This window comes from Saccostrea echinata, unplaced genomic scaffold, assembly GCF_033153115.1.
Source record: "Saccostrea echinata isolate AGI-Se365-2 ecotype Australia unplaced genomic scaffold, CSIRO_AGI_Sech_v1 ptg000003l, whole genome shotgun sequence".
In the NCBI taxonomy this organism is placed as follows: Eukaryota; Metazoa; Mollusca; class Bivalvia; order Ostreida; family Ostreidae; genus Saccostrea; species Saccostrea echinata.
The window spans coordinates 12,305,791-12,320,530 of NW_026889752.1; the positions used below are offsets into that span (position 1 = coordinate 12,305,791).

The following is a 14,740-nucleotide window of genomic DNA, read 5'->3' on the forward strand; positions in this document are numbered from 1 at the left end:
TTGAAAAGACACTGGATTACTTTTTTAAAAGAAAAGAGTTCTAGCTTATGAATTCTCGAGTTAAAAATTGCATTTAAAAATGTTAGTTTCAAGAAATTTTGTTTAAGAATCAAACTGTAATTCGACTATTATTTGCGAAAGTTTTTATGTGCAATTTGTCTGCTTGAAATCATATTTTGCGACTGTGTCAAATTGTACACAAATACTTTATCATTAAATATACCTGGTTTGTGGTGATAAATATTCGCTCACAGTACTAGGAAAACATCTAATGTTTTCCTGTGTGAGAGTGTTAATGATGTTACCGTTACTACAAAGACTGCCATCATATCCAGCTGGACATTCACATCGGAATCCATTGATTAAATCGTGACATGTCGCCTTGTGTTGACAGGGAGAGCTAAGGCACTCGTTAATATCTAGAAAATATTATGTTATATTAAATTCATATACCCATAGCATATAAGAACTAGTTTTATAATATCAATCTTAAGTACTATTATCTTACCTCAATCAAAAAAAAAACAAAAAAAAACAAACAAACAAAAAAGAGAACAGTACAATGCAACCCCCCCCCCCCAAAAAAAAAAAAAAAACCAAACAAACAAAAAACAAAACAAAACAAACAAACAAACAAAAACAACAACAAAATAATAATAACACAAAAAAAACAGGAAGTTATCATTTGTAGAGTCATTAGGGTCATATTAATTTAAATATAAATTTGATAACAGTCGGGATTTATAAAACACATTTGTAAAACAGACATAAATTTAATTTTTAATCTCGGAGGTTTTTTTCTATTTAATTGCTGTCACTTAAAAATAAGTAAATCTAAAGCTGCATTGAGTTGCGTTTTACTCATCTCGAATAATGAATATATTTGAAGTGAATTTTACACAAAATACTTACTAACGACTGTTAAATAAACATAAGCTTTGCTACTGGATGTATACATATTTGTAGCAAAGGAATAATAGTACCCCTGGTCTGTCATTTGTAGATTGGAGATTGTTAAGGAAGGCACTAAAACGCTTCCGCCACTGAATCGTCCCCCTGAAGCTGTGCTGATCTGAGCGCTATTAAATTCCCAGGTAACAGATATAGCGGGCGGGTAGGGGGAGCTTACGGTACAAAACAAGGTGATATTGCCACCTAAGTGTCCAATGACTGAGGAATTTGTAGATACTGTTGGTGCAGCTGAAGATATCGCAAAAAGGGTAAGTTTAATGATTTAAAAAATCTGTTCATTCTAAGCAGGTACATTCTTAAATTCAAATTTAATTTAAATATGTGCACAAACGACAACAGGAAATAAACTATTAAAGTTTTTTCTTAGAGTTACTTGCTTTTGAAACACACCTGATTAATCTCATATGGTGTATCGAATATACTCGAATATCAAAAGAGAAATAAAAAAAAAAAAAACCTTCTTACTTTTAGGTATGTCAACAAATGCCATAGTCGGGCTATGCGCCGTGCCATAAGAATTCTGCGCAGAACATCTATAACTGCCGATGTCGCTAGCAGCAAAGTTATAAATGGTAAGGTTAGCCCTAAATACAGTTCCTCCATAATATTTTGTTGTATCAGAAGTATTTACCCTCAAAGTTATGCCGCTATGTTGGAACTCCCAGAAAAGAAACGTATAAGAGCCGGAGACACTGCAGGAGATTGTCACACTTCCCCCGAGACTGATTGTTCTGCCCGATCCTGTACTTACAACTGGTAATCCTGTGGGAATAAAAAAATCGAATCAACGCCTTTAACTGCTTTCATGCTTACACTAAATCATCCTCACAGGTGTCCTGAGTCCATACGTAATCGTGGGACCACTGACAAACTTCATTCAATATTTTACGGGTTGACTCAGCGACGTCTTGCGATGGAAATTACAAACCGTGATTGTTTTACTTATCTCTCGACCAACCACACTAAACCTTTCTCAGGACCAATTGTTTAATTGTCTTAGTACATTTGATAAACGATCAGTGCAAAGTTTTTACTTTTGTTGCATTAAAAAATAAACAAGAAATTTATCGCTATGTATGTTAATTTTTTTCTTTAAATTTTTAATGAAACATGAATAAGATTTATAATCAATAATTTTTTTTTCAAAAAAAAAAAAAAAAAAAAAAAAAAAAAAAAAAAAAGAAATTGTTCGAGTTCGTTGGAAAACCTGACACACTTGATTTAGGAATTTTATTTCCCAGCACTTGTTCTTAAAGAGCTATGACTTTTGCCTTCAATAAAAGTACAATTTAAAACTTGGAATATACATGTTTTACTGATAGTATAAAAATCTTACCAAAATTCAGAATGCTTTTAATTACAAGTCATTCCAATACCTATCAACCTGGAACAAATGCATTGACTTAATGATTGTTTACGTTTTATGTCAACTGATAAAATCCCAATTTGATTTTCCTCCTCAGTAAGAGAAGCAAGCCCGTCAAAAAACATATGAAGTTTGTCAGCGGTCCCAAGACCACGTGTGGACTCAGAACACTGGCGTTTTGAGGATATTTAATTCGCCTATCTGTCTCTCTATTTCTTCCTGCCTATTCATTTGAATATACATAACTTTTGTTTTATGTTTGTGACAGCCATTTGACTTGTCAAGGTGTGAATTTTCCTCATTGAGAGGCCCTGTTTCCTAGTTATTGTTAAAGAAATTGAAAACTTAAAAGCATTAATATGACCATATCGAATCTTTTTTAATGTTGTAAAGGAGAAAAACATTATTCTCAGAAAGGACATATAAATATTAGCTAGTTTACATATCGTAATTATTGACTATTGTAAATATCAAAATCCTTAAATATTTTTTGCGCTATTAATTTTCTATCAATTAACTACTTAATTTGATTAAAGAATCTTTATATTGAACAACTTACCTGGAATGTAGCAGTTTTTATCTGTTGTGCTGCCAATACAGTGACAAACATATTTTCCAAGCTGATCTTCACAAGTCCCTCCGTTCTGGCATGGATTGCTCAAACAATCATCTATCGCTGAAAAAAAAATACACACTCTTTTCAAAAAGGTTTTATACATATAAAAATACATGGCATATCCTGTTTGAATGCTTATAGGTAACGAGAGAGAGAGAGAGAGAGAGAGAGAGAGAGAGAGAAAGAAAGTATTGTCCTATTGTCTTTTTAACAGCCATTTGATATTATTCAGCCTTTCTTTGTTTAGTTTAAATACAAACACATGAAACAAAAGCCAATTGTTCTGACCCCTTTATTAAATATCATTGTACTCCAATTACCTAACCACACCGAACCAAGTTACGCAATGCTTGATACTAATACGATGACGTTCAGTAAGAACGTTTTAACGAGACCATGTTTCGACCAAAGTATGGAGATAAACTGAAATTAAAAACTCCATTCAGAAGTCTTGTTGTGGCGTTTTATTCTTTTTATCACTTTTTCGACTTGCAAAAGCAAATAATTTCAAAACTATTCCAAATCATATGACGTTTTTAAATGCAACGTTCAGCATATTAAGTTTTGTTTGATGTCACTTAATTGTAAAGTTTATCAATGATGCAAATGACATAAAAATAGCAAACAAAGAAAAGCTAGGGAATAATAAAGGAATGAGCATTTCCAAATTTCTAGTAATTATATATTTTGTAACATGTTCATATATGTCCATCGCATTATGCTTTAAAATCTAAAGTTAAATATGCTCAAGAGAGAAGGAAAAATGTCCAGTTTGGTATCCCTGGTAGCTGCCCTATAAATCATCTTTGATGTTATAGATCTGGGAAATAAATGTGAGAAAAAAAGATAAAAATGTGTTATAATATATCTGTTGAATTTATACCTTTTTTCATACCTTTTTTACTAGTAGTAGTCGTAATATATTAAAGTGTGTCTAAATATCATTTTCATAATTTATTGATCACAACTTAGTATTATCATTATTATCAAAATGTAAATATATACGTACATTCAGCACAGGATTTTTCTCCAAGAATCGTCTGTATACCTGATAGCGTGATGAAGTTATCAGTGATGTACGTATAATCATTATGTGATGACACACTCCTCAATACCTGCTCATCGATTCCACTGGTTACACCAACACAAAAAATAGTGACAAATTGGTCCTTTAACAATTGGGCCTCATTGGATATTGTGCTCTGTCCATCTGTTATCAAGATGACAATTTTTGCTGCATCAGCCCTTGCGCCTTTGCTTGTTAAAAACGAATACTGACGAACGAAGTTAAGCGCAGTTCCTATTTGTGTTCCACCAGAAGAATAAGTTAGAGACAGAACAGCAGATTGCAGACTGCTGAGGCTTGTGAATCTGTTCAGACTAAATGCTTCTGTTGCTGAAGAATGGAATTTCACAATGCTGAACTGATTTGCACTGGGACCTATGGAAAATTCTGACAGGAGATCTCGTACAAAATATTTCATTGTCACGAAATTTTGAGAACCAATAGATCCTGATTCATCTAGAAGAAAGATGATGTCTCCCTTCGATGTACAGTATCCTATAAGAAGAACAAACATTTTTATCCCTAAAATTTTTTGAAGTTTCAGTAGGCACAACATTTTACCAATTATTCGAATTAAGACATGCTTACCCCTAGCCTTTGTAAAAATACTTAAGAAGATGAAACAAAATTTGAACTGCATTTCCTTCAATCAATTAATATCAGCATTCAATAACTGATGTGTAACAATATTGAAAATATTTAGCACAACTTTCAGTGCGCAAGGGAAATAAAGTGCAGTTATTCAAATGGATAATTTTGCTGCCAACAAAGATTATTGAAATAGAATGCTTTTTTGAAATGTTAAAAAAGGTCATTTTTGGTTCATAACACAGAGGGTACAAATTGTTCTGTTCAATGGTTTAAAGATATAACAAAACAACTGCAAGGACATTTGGATAGTTGGAACGGGTTGTAAAAGGAATCATTTTTACAATTGTTTGATCAACAATCATTTAATGATTCATAATTTGTTTATGCTATTATTGAAACATAATCGAAAGTGAAAGTAATGCATTTTAGTTTAATACGTGATTATCCAGACAAGTGGCGCAAAAATGCCAACAAAAGTAAATGATAAACAAAGCAATGAAAAAAGGTGAAGATAACGAATAGAGATCGATCTCAGAAAAGTCTACGAACAATTCAAAGATGTGAATTAGGCATAAAACAGGCACCCCCGGAAATTCCAGAAGTGTAATCAGGTGCCTAGAAAGAGTAATCATTCCCTTTCGGCTAGTCACACTCCCAGAGAGCCCTTTTGATCAGGTAAATAGAATATTCCGTAGTCAAATTTTGTATGAAAACAAAGGCCTTACAATTGGTATGAAAAACGTCATCCAAAATACGACCCAGTGATAGATTATATTTGCTAACAATATCATTATAACAACCACAGAATTTACAAAAGCTTACTTTAAACGAGGTTGCTGAAATCCCTGTAACATCAACGTATCTGTCAAAAGCCTGTCTCTGTTTAAAAACTGATCGTTCTTTAGCATCGAATAAAGTGGGAGACGTACATACTATACGCAGGTGATAGCGGGATATTACTACATAGATAAGGAAAACTGACGATGGAAAAGCTGAAGTCATTTCGTTTGTCATATAATTAAGCTGTTAGTTGGTCCTTATCGTCTATAATCAGTAGAAAATATGACATATATGTAGCAGACTCTTTTTTAGTCTTTTATTTCAAGTTCACTGACTCAGAGATATACCGAGTCGACATATGTATGAAAGTAACTCTTGTTGATCGATAAAACATCAACAATATATCTCAATGTGGTGTTGAAGGCCATAGGAAGTGTTTTTTTTTTTTTTATCTTCTCGTGTAGAAGCTTTTGAATAAATTCTGCTTCATAAGAATATAGAAACAGATCGGTTAATATAAGAGCACAGTTAGTGCCCATCGAAATTCCAACAGTTTGTTGGAAGACCTGGTCTCGAAAGACTGCATAAATATGTTCAATGAGGAACTCCAGCATCCTTTTAATATCAACTTCAGAGTAATTGAGTGTAAAATCAAAGAGATTTTAATAAAATAATTTTGTTGATGACCAATCACAAGATATGAAAATTTCCGAGTTCAATTCTTATTGAATAAACAGTTGTCTATGATATAAAAATCCGAGTTTTTAATTTATCAGGAGAGAGAGAGAGAGTTGTTTGAAGTGTAGAAAGGTCGTAGATTTTGATGTTACTGACTTTTGAAAAATCTTGGTGATTTTAAATTTTCTGTCAATAAAAGTTCTTTGGAGTTTTTAAGAATCCACGCCTTACTTACACAACTTCTAGATGTAGCACAGAACGAATGAGGATTTTCCTATTCACCAGTAAATATTTCTGGGAGGAGTAAAGATTGGGGCTTGTACAGCAGTTGCTGGACCCGGGAATACAACGGCAATATAGCTTTGTAAGGATTTTTATGAAGTTAAGGAAACCAGTATAGGAAGTGTAGATCGAACTCACAGAAATGCCGTACCTAGATTCTGATACAATATTCTTCTCGTTATTTACGGAATGGAGTAATTAAAGTGAGACATTTCATTGTGAATATATTCAGAAAGTGTAAATTTACTTAAGAATCTTTTATTTTAGATTTATGACAGAAATTTAATAAAATTTTCCTGGAAATCAATATTGATAATCCAATTACATGTAGCTCTGAAATGTAAATTGCATTCATTTGTTTAATTTGAAAAGAAAAATGTTGACATTACTTAGAGTATTGCATTAAGAACTATTAAAGCTCCAAAAAGTTGGATGTTTCATTATAATAAGTATAAAATCGTAATAAGATATATAATAAAATTTTCAAGGTAAAAGTTAGATTAAGTTCTTTTTTTTTTTAATTTTAGATTTCTTAAACTCATTATATTTTTTCTTGTGTACTCTTCCACACCCAGAAAGAGTTTACAAGACATTCAACTTCCTGTTTAGATTTTGATAATGTTCCACTGTACGTCTTAGTGTTCAACGTATGAAACACACAAGCAACACTACAGTGTACCATGAATATGCATATATTGTAAAACCATTGAGACGAGCTACTCCGAGATTTTCCTTGTAATATTTCAATCTTTTAAATTATATTTTGAAGCCAATTTGTCTTATGGAAAATATATTAAAACCTTTCATGGAGTCAAAAAATGTTATTGTATGTTTTGTTCTTATTGTTGCGAGTCAGCTATAAACATTCCGATTGGTAGAATTCTGACAGAAACGTATCACCATACGCTGTTATTGAACTACGAAACGAAACTGTGTATTTTGCTCGGTCTCTTGTTTTGTGAAGAGGAGGAGTTTTGTTGAAGGGGTAAGATTTTTAGATGTGAATTGTCTCGTTCGTATGTAAGATCTTTTAAAACCAGGATTGAATTCCTCCAAGTTTATGGATTAGACTTAGACATATAAATGGTTTTGTTTAGTTTACCTTTCAAGTTCTCTGTTCTATACGAAAACACATTTATGATATTCAGTTGATAAACTTAAAAAAAAACTATAGTATAAAAGTGTAAATTTCCAGAGACATAAACTACATGCCTTTTATAATATATATATTGGATATAATTCATTGTGTGTAACTTTATTAATCCAATGTGATCAGTTAAAGATAATTGTAGATTCCTGAATTTAGGCCAGTGGAATGACTATATAACGACAACATGAATTTAAAAATGGACTGTTGTTCAAGAATTTTTACATTGCATTTCAACGCTTTAAAAATGTAATTAGCGATCATAATTTTCTCGTTTAACATGTAATAAGGAATTTGCTGTAATACGACCAAATGATAGTTCATTTGAATACAGTGACAGCTTCAATATATAAAAAATTATTTTTTTTTATATAATTTCAGATGCTGCAATAAAATATTTAATATGAACACCATATGGAAGAGGTAAGAGCTTGTATTTTAGTTTTAAAAAATAATATAGAAAGATTATTCATCAATCAGAATATAGATTCAGTATTTTCTTAAGAAAGATTTATTTACTTATTATTTTTATTTTGAGTTTCAGAAAATAGTAACAAAGATGTACATATCGGGATTATCTAATACATATTCAACATAGCTAGGTTACTTTCAATATTTCCCAAGGAAAAAAAATAATGTTCAAGGGCGGTGTTTTATTATTGAAAAGAAATCAATGTTATTGAATTTCATTGGGAAAATGTAGGCAAATAATGCATGTAATCATGTAATTCATTCAATTACTTTTATCTTATTTTAATTAGTCTATTACAAATTGTGTCAATTACTGAATTTTTTTCTTTTTATTCTATTGTACATGTTAGAACAAATCACTCTAACTCCATATATATAAAGCTATCCTACAATTTATAGGACTCTTGAGTAGATTGTGATACCATCTTCCTAAATATTTTTTTCTTTCGGGGAGGGGCTTTATGTTTCGGGGGATTTTGTAAATCTGCATGTGTATAAAAATTTATTTAATACAGACTTTTTCTTGCAGAAAACTCTTTAATTGAACATGTATTTTGTTTAAATTCAAATATGAATCCGGATAAAATATTTATGAGAAACTATAATTCAATAAAACACGCTTACAATTAACGAAGTGCGAGGGACGTAGAATTTTGATTTAATAACTTCATTATACGTTTAAGGAAATGAAATGGAATTAATTATAAGGGTTTATAAGCGTGTTCGCTATAACCATGTTTAATGTACCTTTTTTAAATTACTTTTAATGTACTTAATATAACAAAATACTCAATACCTATAGGTCACCTAGATGTTTACAGTTGCGGTTCTATTCTTCAAGAACAGCGACTCCATTTTCTTATGAATCTCCGGATGTAAAACCATTTCAAGAAATTCCAGGTGTTACTGGAAAATTTGCATTACCATATTCAGTTGGTAATATATTCCTTCTGAGATCATTGGGTAGGTAAAACTGTATGCATGATTACTTCCTTATATGAAGAACACTTGAGATGTTATTTTTTATCTAAGCCCTATTTTCTCAAGTATCGATGTTCATAAAGTATATATTTTCTGAAAGATAAAAAATATTTAAGATCAAATTTTCAAAAATGATATTAATAGATGCAAACACTACAATAAGAGTTTTTTTTAGAAGCTTGATTTCATAAGATACATTTAAGACACGTTTTGGAACTATCTTCCGTCATAGAACGTTAAGCATCGTATTGTAACGACTGTGAGAGTACTTGATCTTTTTTGTACCCGTAGGTTGTTCTACCATGTAAGTGCTTGTCCTTTTTTTTTTGGGACCTGTAGGTTGTTCTACTTATTCGTTTGATTTGAGAGATTTTGTAACCGCTCTACATAAAAGATATGGAGACATCGTGAGGTTTAGAACGACTCTAAACAAATGGGGAGTGCTCATTTTTCATCCAGATCTTGGAAAAGAGGTCCTCGAGATACAAGCTAAGAATCCTTTTCGTCCGCCTGTTGACATTCTCAAAATATACAACGACAAGGAAGACTTCAGCCAAAGCTTGGCAACATTGTGAGTCATTTGGCAAACCTCGGCCGATTCTGTGCTTCTACAGTTTACACTCAATCTTAATACAGATGACGGACTCGACCGAGTTTTGCCGATTGTGATTGAAGTAAATACAATATAAATTCATATGATTACGAATTATGGTGCGACAAGCTCTGTTTGCAGTTTAATGCTAAGAGTAGAGATAAATATATATAAATAATTACATAAATAGATAAAATAAATGGCTTAATCATCTCAAGTGATAATAAAATGCATTGTTTTACAAAAAAATTATCAGACAAATAGAATGAATCTAATTTGGCATTCTTTGCAAGCGTATCAGATATCCAAGGTATTATTTTGCCCAAAATGTTGATTTGAAAATCAAAAAAAAAAAAAAAAAAAAAAAAAAAAAGTCGAAAAAAAAGAATAGTTTAGGAAAACACCTTTCATCACTCAACAAATTGTGCTTACATTGAAGATATTCTGCTTTACTTATTGTTTTGATACGTGCATTTATTTTATGAAGACACGCATAGATGGTTAAATACTCGATATATGCCAATCTTCTAAAATTTTCCCGTTGAATGTGAAATGGAAAAAAATCAGTTTCTGAATCTTGAATATATAAATTATGGATCATTTTTAGTTGAAAAAAATTATTTTCATATTAGATTGCAAAAACACAAAACATTGTAAATGTTATCTTCAATTAGAATCATAAGGCACTAGTAACTGACAACAAAATATTATTCTTAGAAATGGCGAAGAATGGGCCAAGCTTCGAAAACCTTCACAGGAATTGATATTAAGACCAGTTGCTGTTTCTGCATATGTTGGAACCTTGTCCAAAGTCGCTGAAGACTTTGTAGAAAAATATAAACATGGCGGAAAAATTGATGACCTTCGACCTGCGCTTGTCAACTATGCTACAGAAAGTACGTATGCCCCCTTCTTATCTGTTTGATGCATGAAAAAAAATGCTTATTGATAAAAATATTTCACTATGTAATCGAAATTCTCAGCTTGTTACATGCATGATGTGCTGAAAAGTAGTTATTTCTAGGCGTAGGCATGCTTTGCTTCAACAGACGTCTTGGTTGTCTTGAGGATAAACCTGTGATTGATATAAACCTCCTGGAAGACTTGTTTGACGCCATAGACCGAGATTTGAAGGGTATGGGTTTTAAACCCTATCGCTTCTTTACCACACCACTATACAGAAAGTTTAAAAGAGGAGCTGATCATATCCATGGGTAGGAATACGCTATAAAAACAAGAAATTTAAGTTTATTTTAAGAAGCAAAATCCACTTTGTTAAAAATTACTAGGTAAAATAACAATTTGACATTTCCTTTCAAATCATACTCACTTGTAATAATGCGTCGAGTAAAAGATCAGAATATACCTTTCAAAGTGAATTTTCTTATAAATTTATTAAATGTAGTCTTTTTATTTTCTGTTCATTACTTCAATATAAGAAGTTGCAAAATAATTGAAAAAAAAATCATCATGTGACGTCTCAAGAATATCAAGAGGCAATATAATGTATGTAAATATATTAAGTATATTTTAAAACTGCTTCATATATTAATGTTAGAAGGTTATCACAAATGTGCCTGGAATATACTATCTTTATTTTTTTAATTTAGTCTCTTAAAGTCTCTTAAAGAAGAACATTGATAAAGTACCAGTACTATAGAAAAAAACATAAAGTATCTTTATGATTTAAGCGTTTGTGAAACTGAGATCAAAGGTGCTTTGGAAAAACTTGAAAATGCCAAAAAAGAAGGGAAGCTCGAGGAATATCTCCAGGAGCCAAATCTGATGTACGCATTACTAAGTCACCCGAAGATGACACCTAAAAGTGTGGACAGAACAATCATGGATTTGTTTATTGCTGGTGTAGAGTCAGTAAGTCATTAGCAACGACTTTTCTTCAGTTATGATTACAATAATATCTATCTCATTTTGTACAGTTCTCCAAAAACTACAAAAAAATCATTCTTGTATATTCAATACGAAAACAGTGCTGGTTCAAATTATATTTTGTACACAACAATTCAATGCAAAAGTACTGTATTCCTATCTTAGTACTTTGGAACCTTACTTACGATATATGAAGAAAAAAGTTTACATTTTATTTTTAGACTTCAAATACCTTAAGTTTTCTGTTGTTTGAACTGGCAAAAAACCCTGACAAACAGGAGAATCTTCGTAACGAAATAATTTCTGTGTGTGGCCAAAATGATATCACTAAGGAAAGATTGGCTAAAATGTCTTATCTGAAGGCCTGCGTCAGAGAAACCATGAGGTAGCTTTACACTTGATAAGTCAGTACTATGCTATGAATGTTTCGATATAAATCATTATGATAACTTTTTCTTTCTTATTTGTTTTGTACTTAAATTCGTTTTGGTAATCGGTTTTTATATGTCTTTCAATCTTATTTCATATACTTTTGTTCCTTTGAATATTACTTAGTTTCCGATTGTCACCCGCGTGGTGCAGTGGTAGAGCGTCTGCTCTACAGTCGCGGAGTAAGGAGTTGATCCTTACGTCGCGGGTTCGAATCCCTCTGTTGGACGTGGAGACCGTTCCTTCGGATGAGACCGTATAAACCGAGGTCCCATGTCACAGTAGATGCTGACACGAAAAAGATCCCTCACTGTTCAATGACCCCAAGTGCCGAGCATAGGTCAAAATTTGCAGCTCTCCACCGGCAAGTGGTGGCGTCTCCATATGAGTGAAAAATTCTCGAGAGGGACGTTAACAACAAACAAACAAATACTTTCTGATTATTGATTGTGAAAGGAAAACGTAATATAAATATTCAAAAAGAATATTGATCTAACCAAAGTGTATGAATTTAACATTGCCTTGAAACTATTTTATAATCTGTTGATAAAATTTTACATACTGTAAAAGCGAATAACCGACTTTAAATCTGAGTCGAAACGAGGCTTGCCTATATATCTTTTAACAAATTAAAAAAAAAATTAAGGAACGACTATGAAGGAAAAAACCCCAAGAAAAGCGTGATGATGTGGAACCTTTTTTTTTCTTTGGAAAATAGAAGTCCGTTAAGGTTGTTAATATGCGTACATTATTACTTAACGAATCTTATATATTAGTAGTCTTTCTCCAATATGTAAAATTGATAAAACATACCAGCCATACATAGGAGATAGAATGCAATTACAGATAACATTACATTTGTATGCATTTAATTTTCTTGCAGGATCTATGCACCAACTTCACCGGGCTCGTATCGGCGTTTTGACAAAGACGTAGTTGTTGGGGGATATCACGTTCCTGCTGGGGTAATATATTTTTTTTATCCTCTCATGTAATGACAATTTGGGCTATTTCAGTTATAGATAACGATTTATGGATGTAATGACAATGATGCACTTGTTTTAATGGCAGATAACATGTTTTCGTCGACCATTTAAAGATAACTTGTAAATATTTAGCCTAATGATTTAATGTTTGATACTAATATCTTCAGAATAAAACATAAGCTTGGCAATGCATAAATAAGGAGATCCTCCATTTGAATTATATCTTGAACAAAAAAAAACAAAAACAAAAACAAAAAAAAAAACAAAAAAAAAAAAAAACAAAAAAAAAAACAAAAAAAAAAAAAAAATGTAACAAATGTTCTGCAAAATTCCTTTTGAAAACTCATTTTGAAAGTGAAATTGAATGATAAATGCATGTTAATTAAATATTGAATTTACCTTAGAAAGGATAACATCTTCTTTTCAGCCAATGAAAAGTATCATTTGTATAATGAAGAAAATTTGAGTGAAGATGAGCATAGAATGAAATTTATTTAAATCTAAATCTCACATTTTTTTTGACCTTGCAAAGTAACAAAGCAATGTTTATTTTCCAATTATCGAGAAAAAAGTCGTCATTATGAAATTAAATGCGTTTTTCTTTTGTTTTATAGACAGAGATTGCAGTCTGTCTACAACAGATGTGTGAGGATCCCAGGTTTTTCAAAAGTCCTGAGATATTTCTTCCGGAAAGATTTGTCAGAGATGACAATACTCTCACAGAAGAATATAAAAACACCAATCCATTTGCCACCCTTCCATTCGGATTTGGTCCTAGAAGTTGTATCGGGCAACGGTTTGCAGAAACTGAGATTTATGTACTCACTGCAAAGGTATTTTGCATCAGTTTGAAAATATTCTTTTCCAACGTCCCCCCTCCCCCCAAAATTAATAATAAATGTGCTTCTATAGCTTATATGTATTTTCAGAATGAAGTTATATATTAAGTTTTACATTCAGATTAGTTTTTATCTAAATTAGCTATATTGTTAAATGATTGTATATCTCTTAAAATTATGAAACTTGAATAATGTTTTATTTAAAAATGTCAACGTAGCAAGCAGCTTTGATTTTCTTTTTTTTTTCTAGATTTTCCAGCGTTTAGAAGTTTCTCTCCTGCCAGGAACTGATCCAGTTATGGAGTATAAATACCGCACATTTGCAACGCCAAAACATGCTGTAGCGATAATGATAAAACCAAGAGAGAATAAGAATTGAACACACACTCACACACGAGTTTTTTAATTGCTTATTTCTTCACACCTTATTTCACAACTCGGCTCTCCTATCAGTTTCTAAAGTCAAAGGCATAACCTGACTGACGAGTGCATAAAAGGATTATTTTTCTCAACGTGCATCCTATTGCTTGATGTATTGTACTTATTTGCATAATTATATTTTATTTCTAATTACAACTCCTATATTATAATTTTCAGGGGTCAGCTTTTTAGGAGTAGTGTAAAATACATTAATATTTTTTTACTTTTATATATAGATATGTTAATAAAAAATTATTATGACACTCTCTGCATTACACATTACATGATTGCTATTCTCGCTAAGAGCCGAGACTCCGGAACTTGGGAAAATATTTTATTTTTATCAACAAGCCCCACCATCAAACTACTCACATCAGCTCAAGAATTTATTAATTTTGAATTAATAACATTGTTAATCTGATAGAAAAAATATTTTAATCATAATTGAATTCACATCATTGCAATTTGGAAAGAGAAGAAAAGGTAGAAACAAAAACCTGAGCAAAACAGGCAAAATTTACCACCGTTACAATTAATTCTGTCTAAGAACAACAGAAAGCCTACAATTTGTTTAGGGGTATATACATCAATGCTTTATAACAAAGAAAAATGTACGTTTTGACTTTATTGTGCCCTG

The 14,740-nt window shown here is 31.6% G+C and overlaps 2 protein-coding genes across 2 annotated transcripts; one reads left to right on the top strand and one right to left on the bottom strand.

Annotated features, from left to right (window-relative positions):
* Positions 1 to 213: 213 nt before the first annotated feature.
* Positions 214 to 4,534, bottom strand: LOC133178471 (neurogenic locus notch homolog protein 2-like). Its single transcript, XM_061313167.1, has 5 exons — positions 3,964 to 4,534; positions 2,898 to 3,014; positions 1,438 to 1,734; positions 913 to 1,200; positions 214 to 419 (listed from the first exon to the last, which is right to left on the bottom strand). Exons 1-5 carry the CDS (start codon positions 4,532 to 4,534, stop codon positions 214 to 216), a joined length of 1,479 nt encoding a protein of 492 aa, XP_061169151.1.
* A 2,741-nt stretch (positions 4,535 to 7,275) lies between these two features.
* LOC133178589 (probable cytochrome P450 49a1) lies at positions 7,276 to 14,366 on the top strand. Its single transcript, XM_061313309.1, has 11 exons — positions 7,276 to 7,336; positions 7,880 to 7,921; positions 8,772 to 8,932; positions 9,290 to 9,521; positions 10,260 to 10,438; positions 10,567 to 10,756; positions 11,234 to 11,414; positions 11,651 to 11,814; positions 12,742 to 12,823; positions 13,459 to 13,677; positions 13,934 to 14,366. Exons 2-11 carry the CDS (start codon positions 7,902 to 7,904, stop codon positions 14,060 to 14,062), a joined length of 1,557 nt encoding a protein of 518 aa, XP_061169293.1. The 5' UTR covers positions 7,276 to 7,336; positions 7,880 to 7,901; the 3' UTR covers positions 14,063 to 14,366.
* The last annotated feature ends 374 nt before the right edge of the window (positions 14,367 to 14,740 follow it).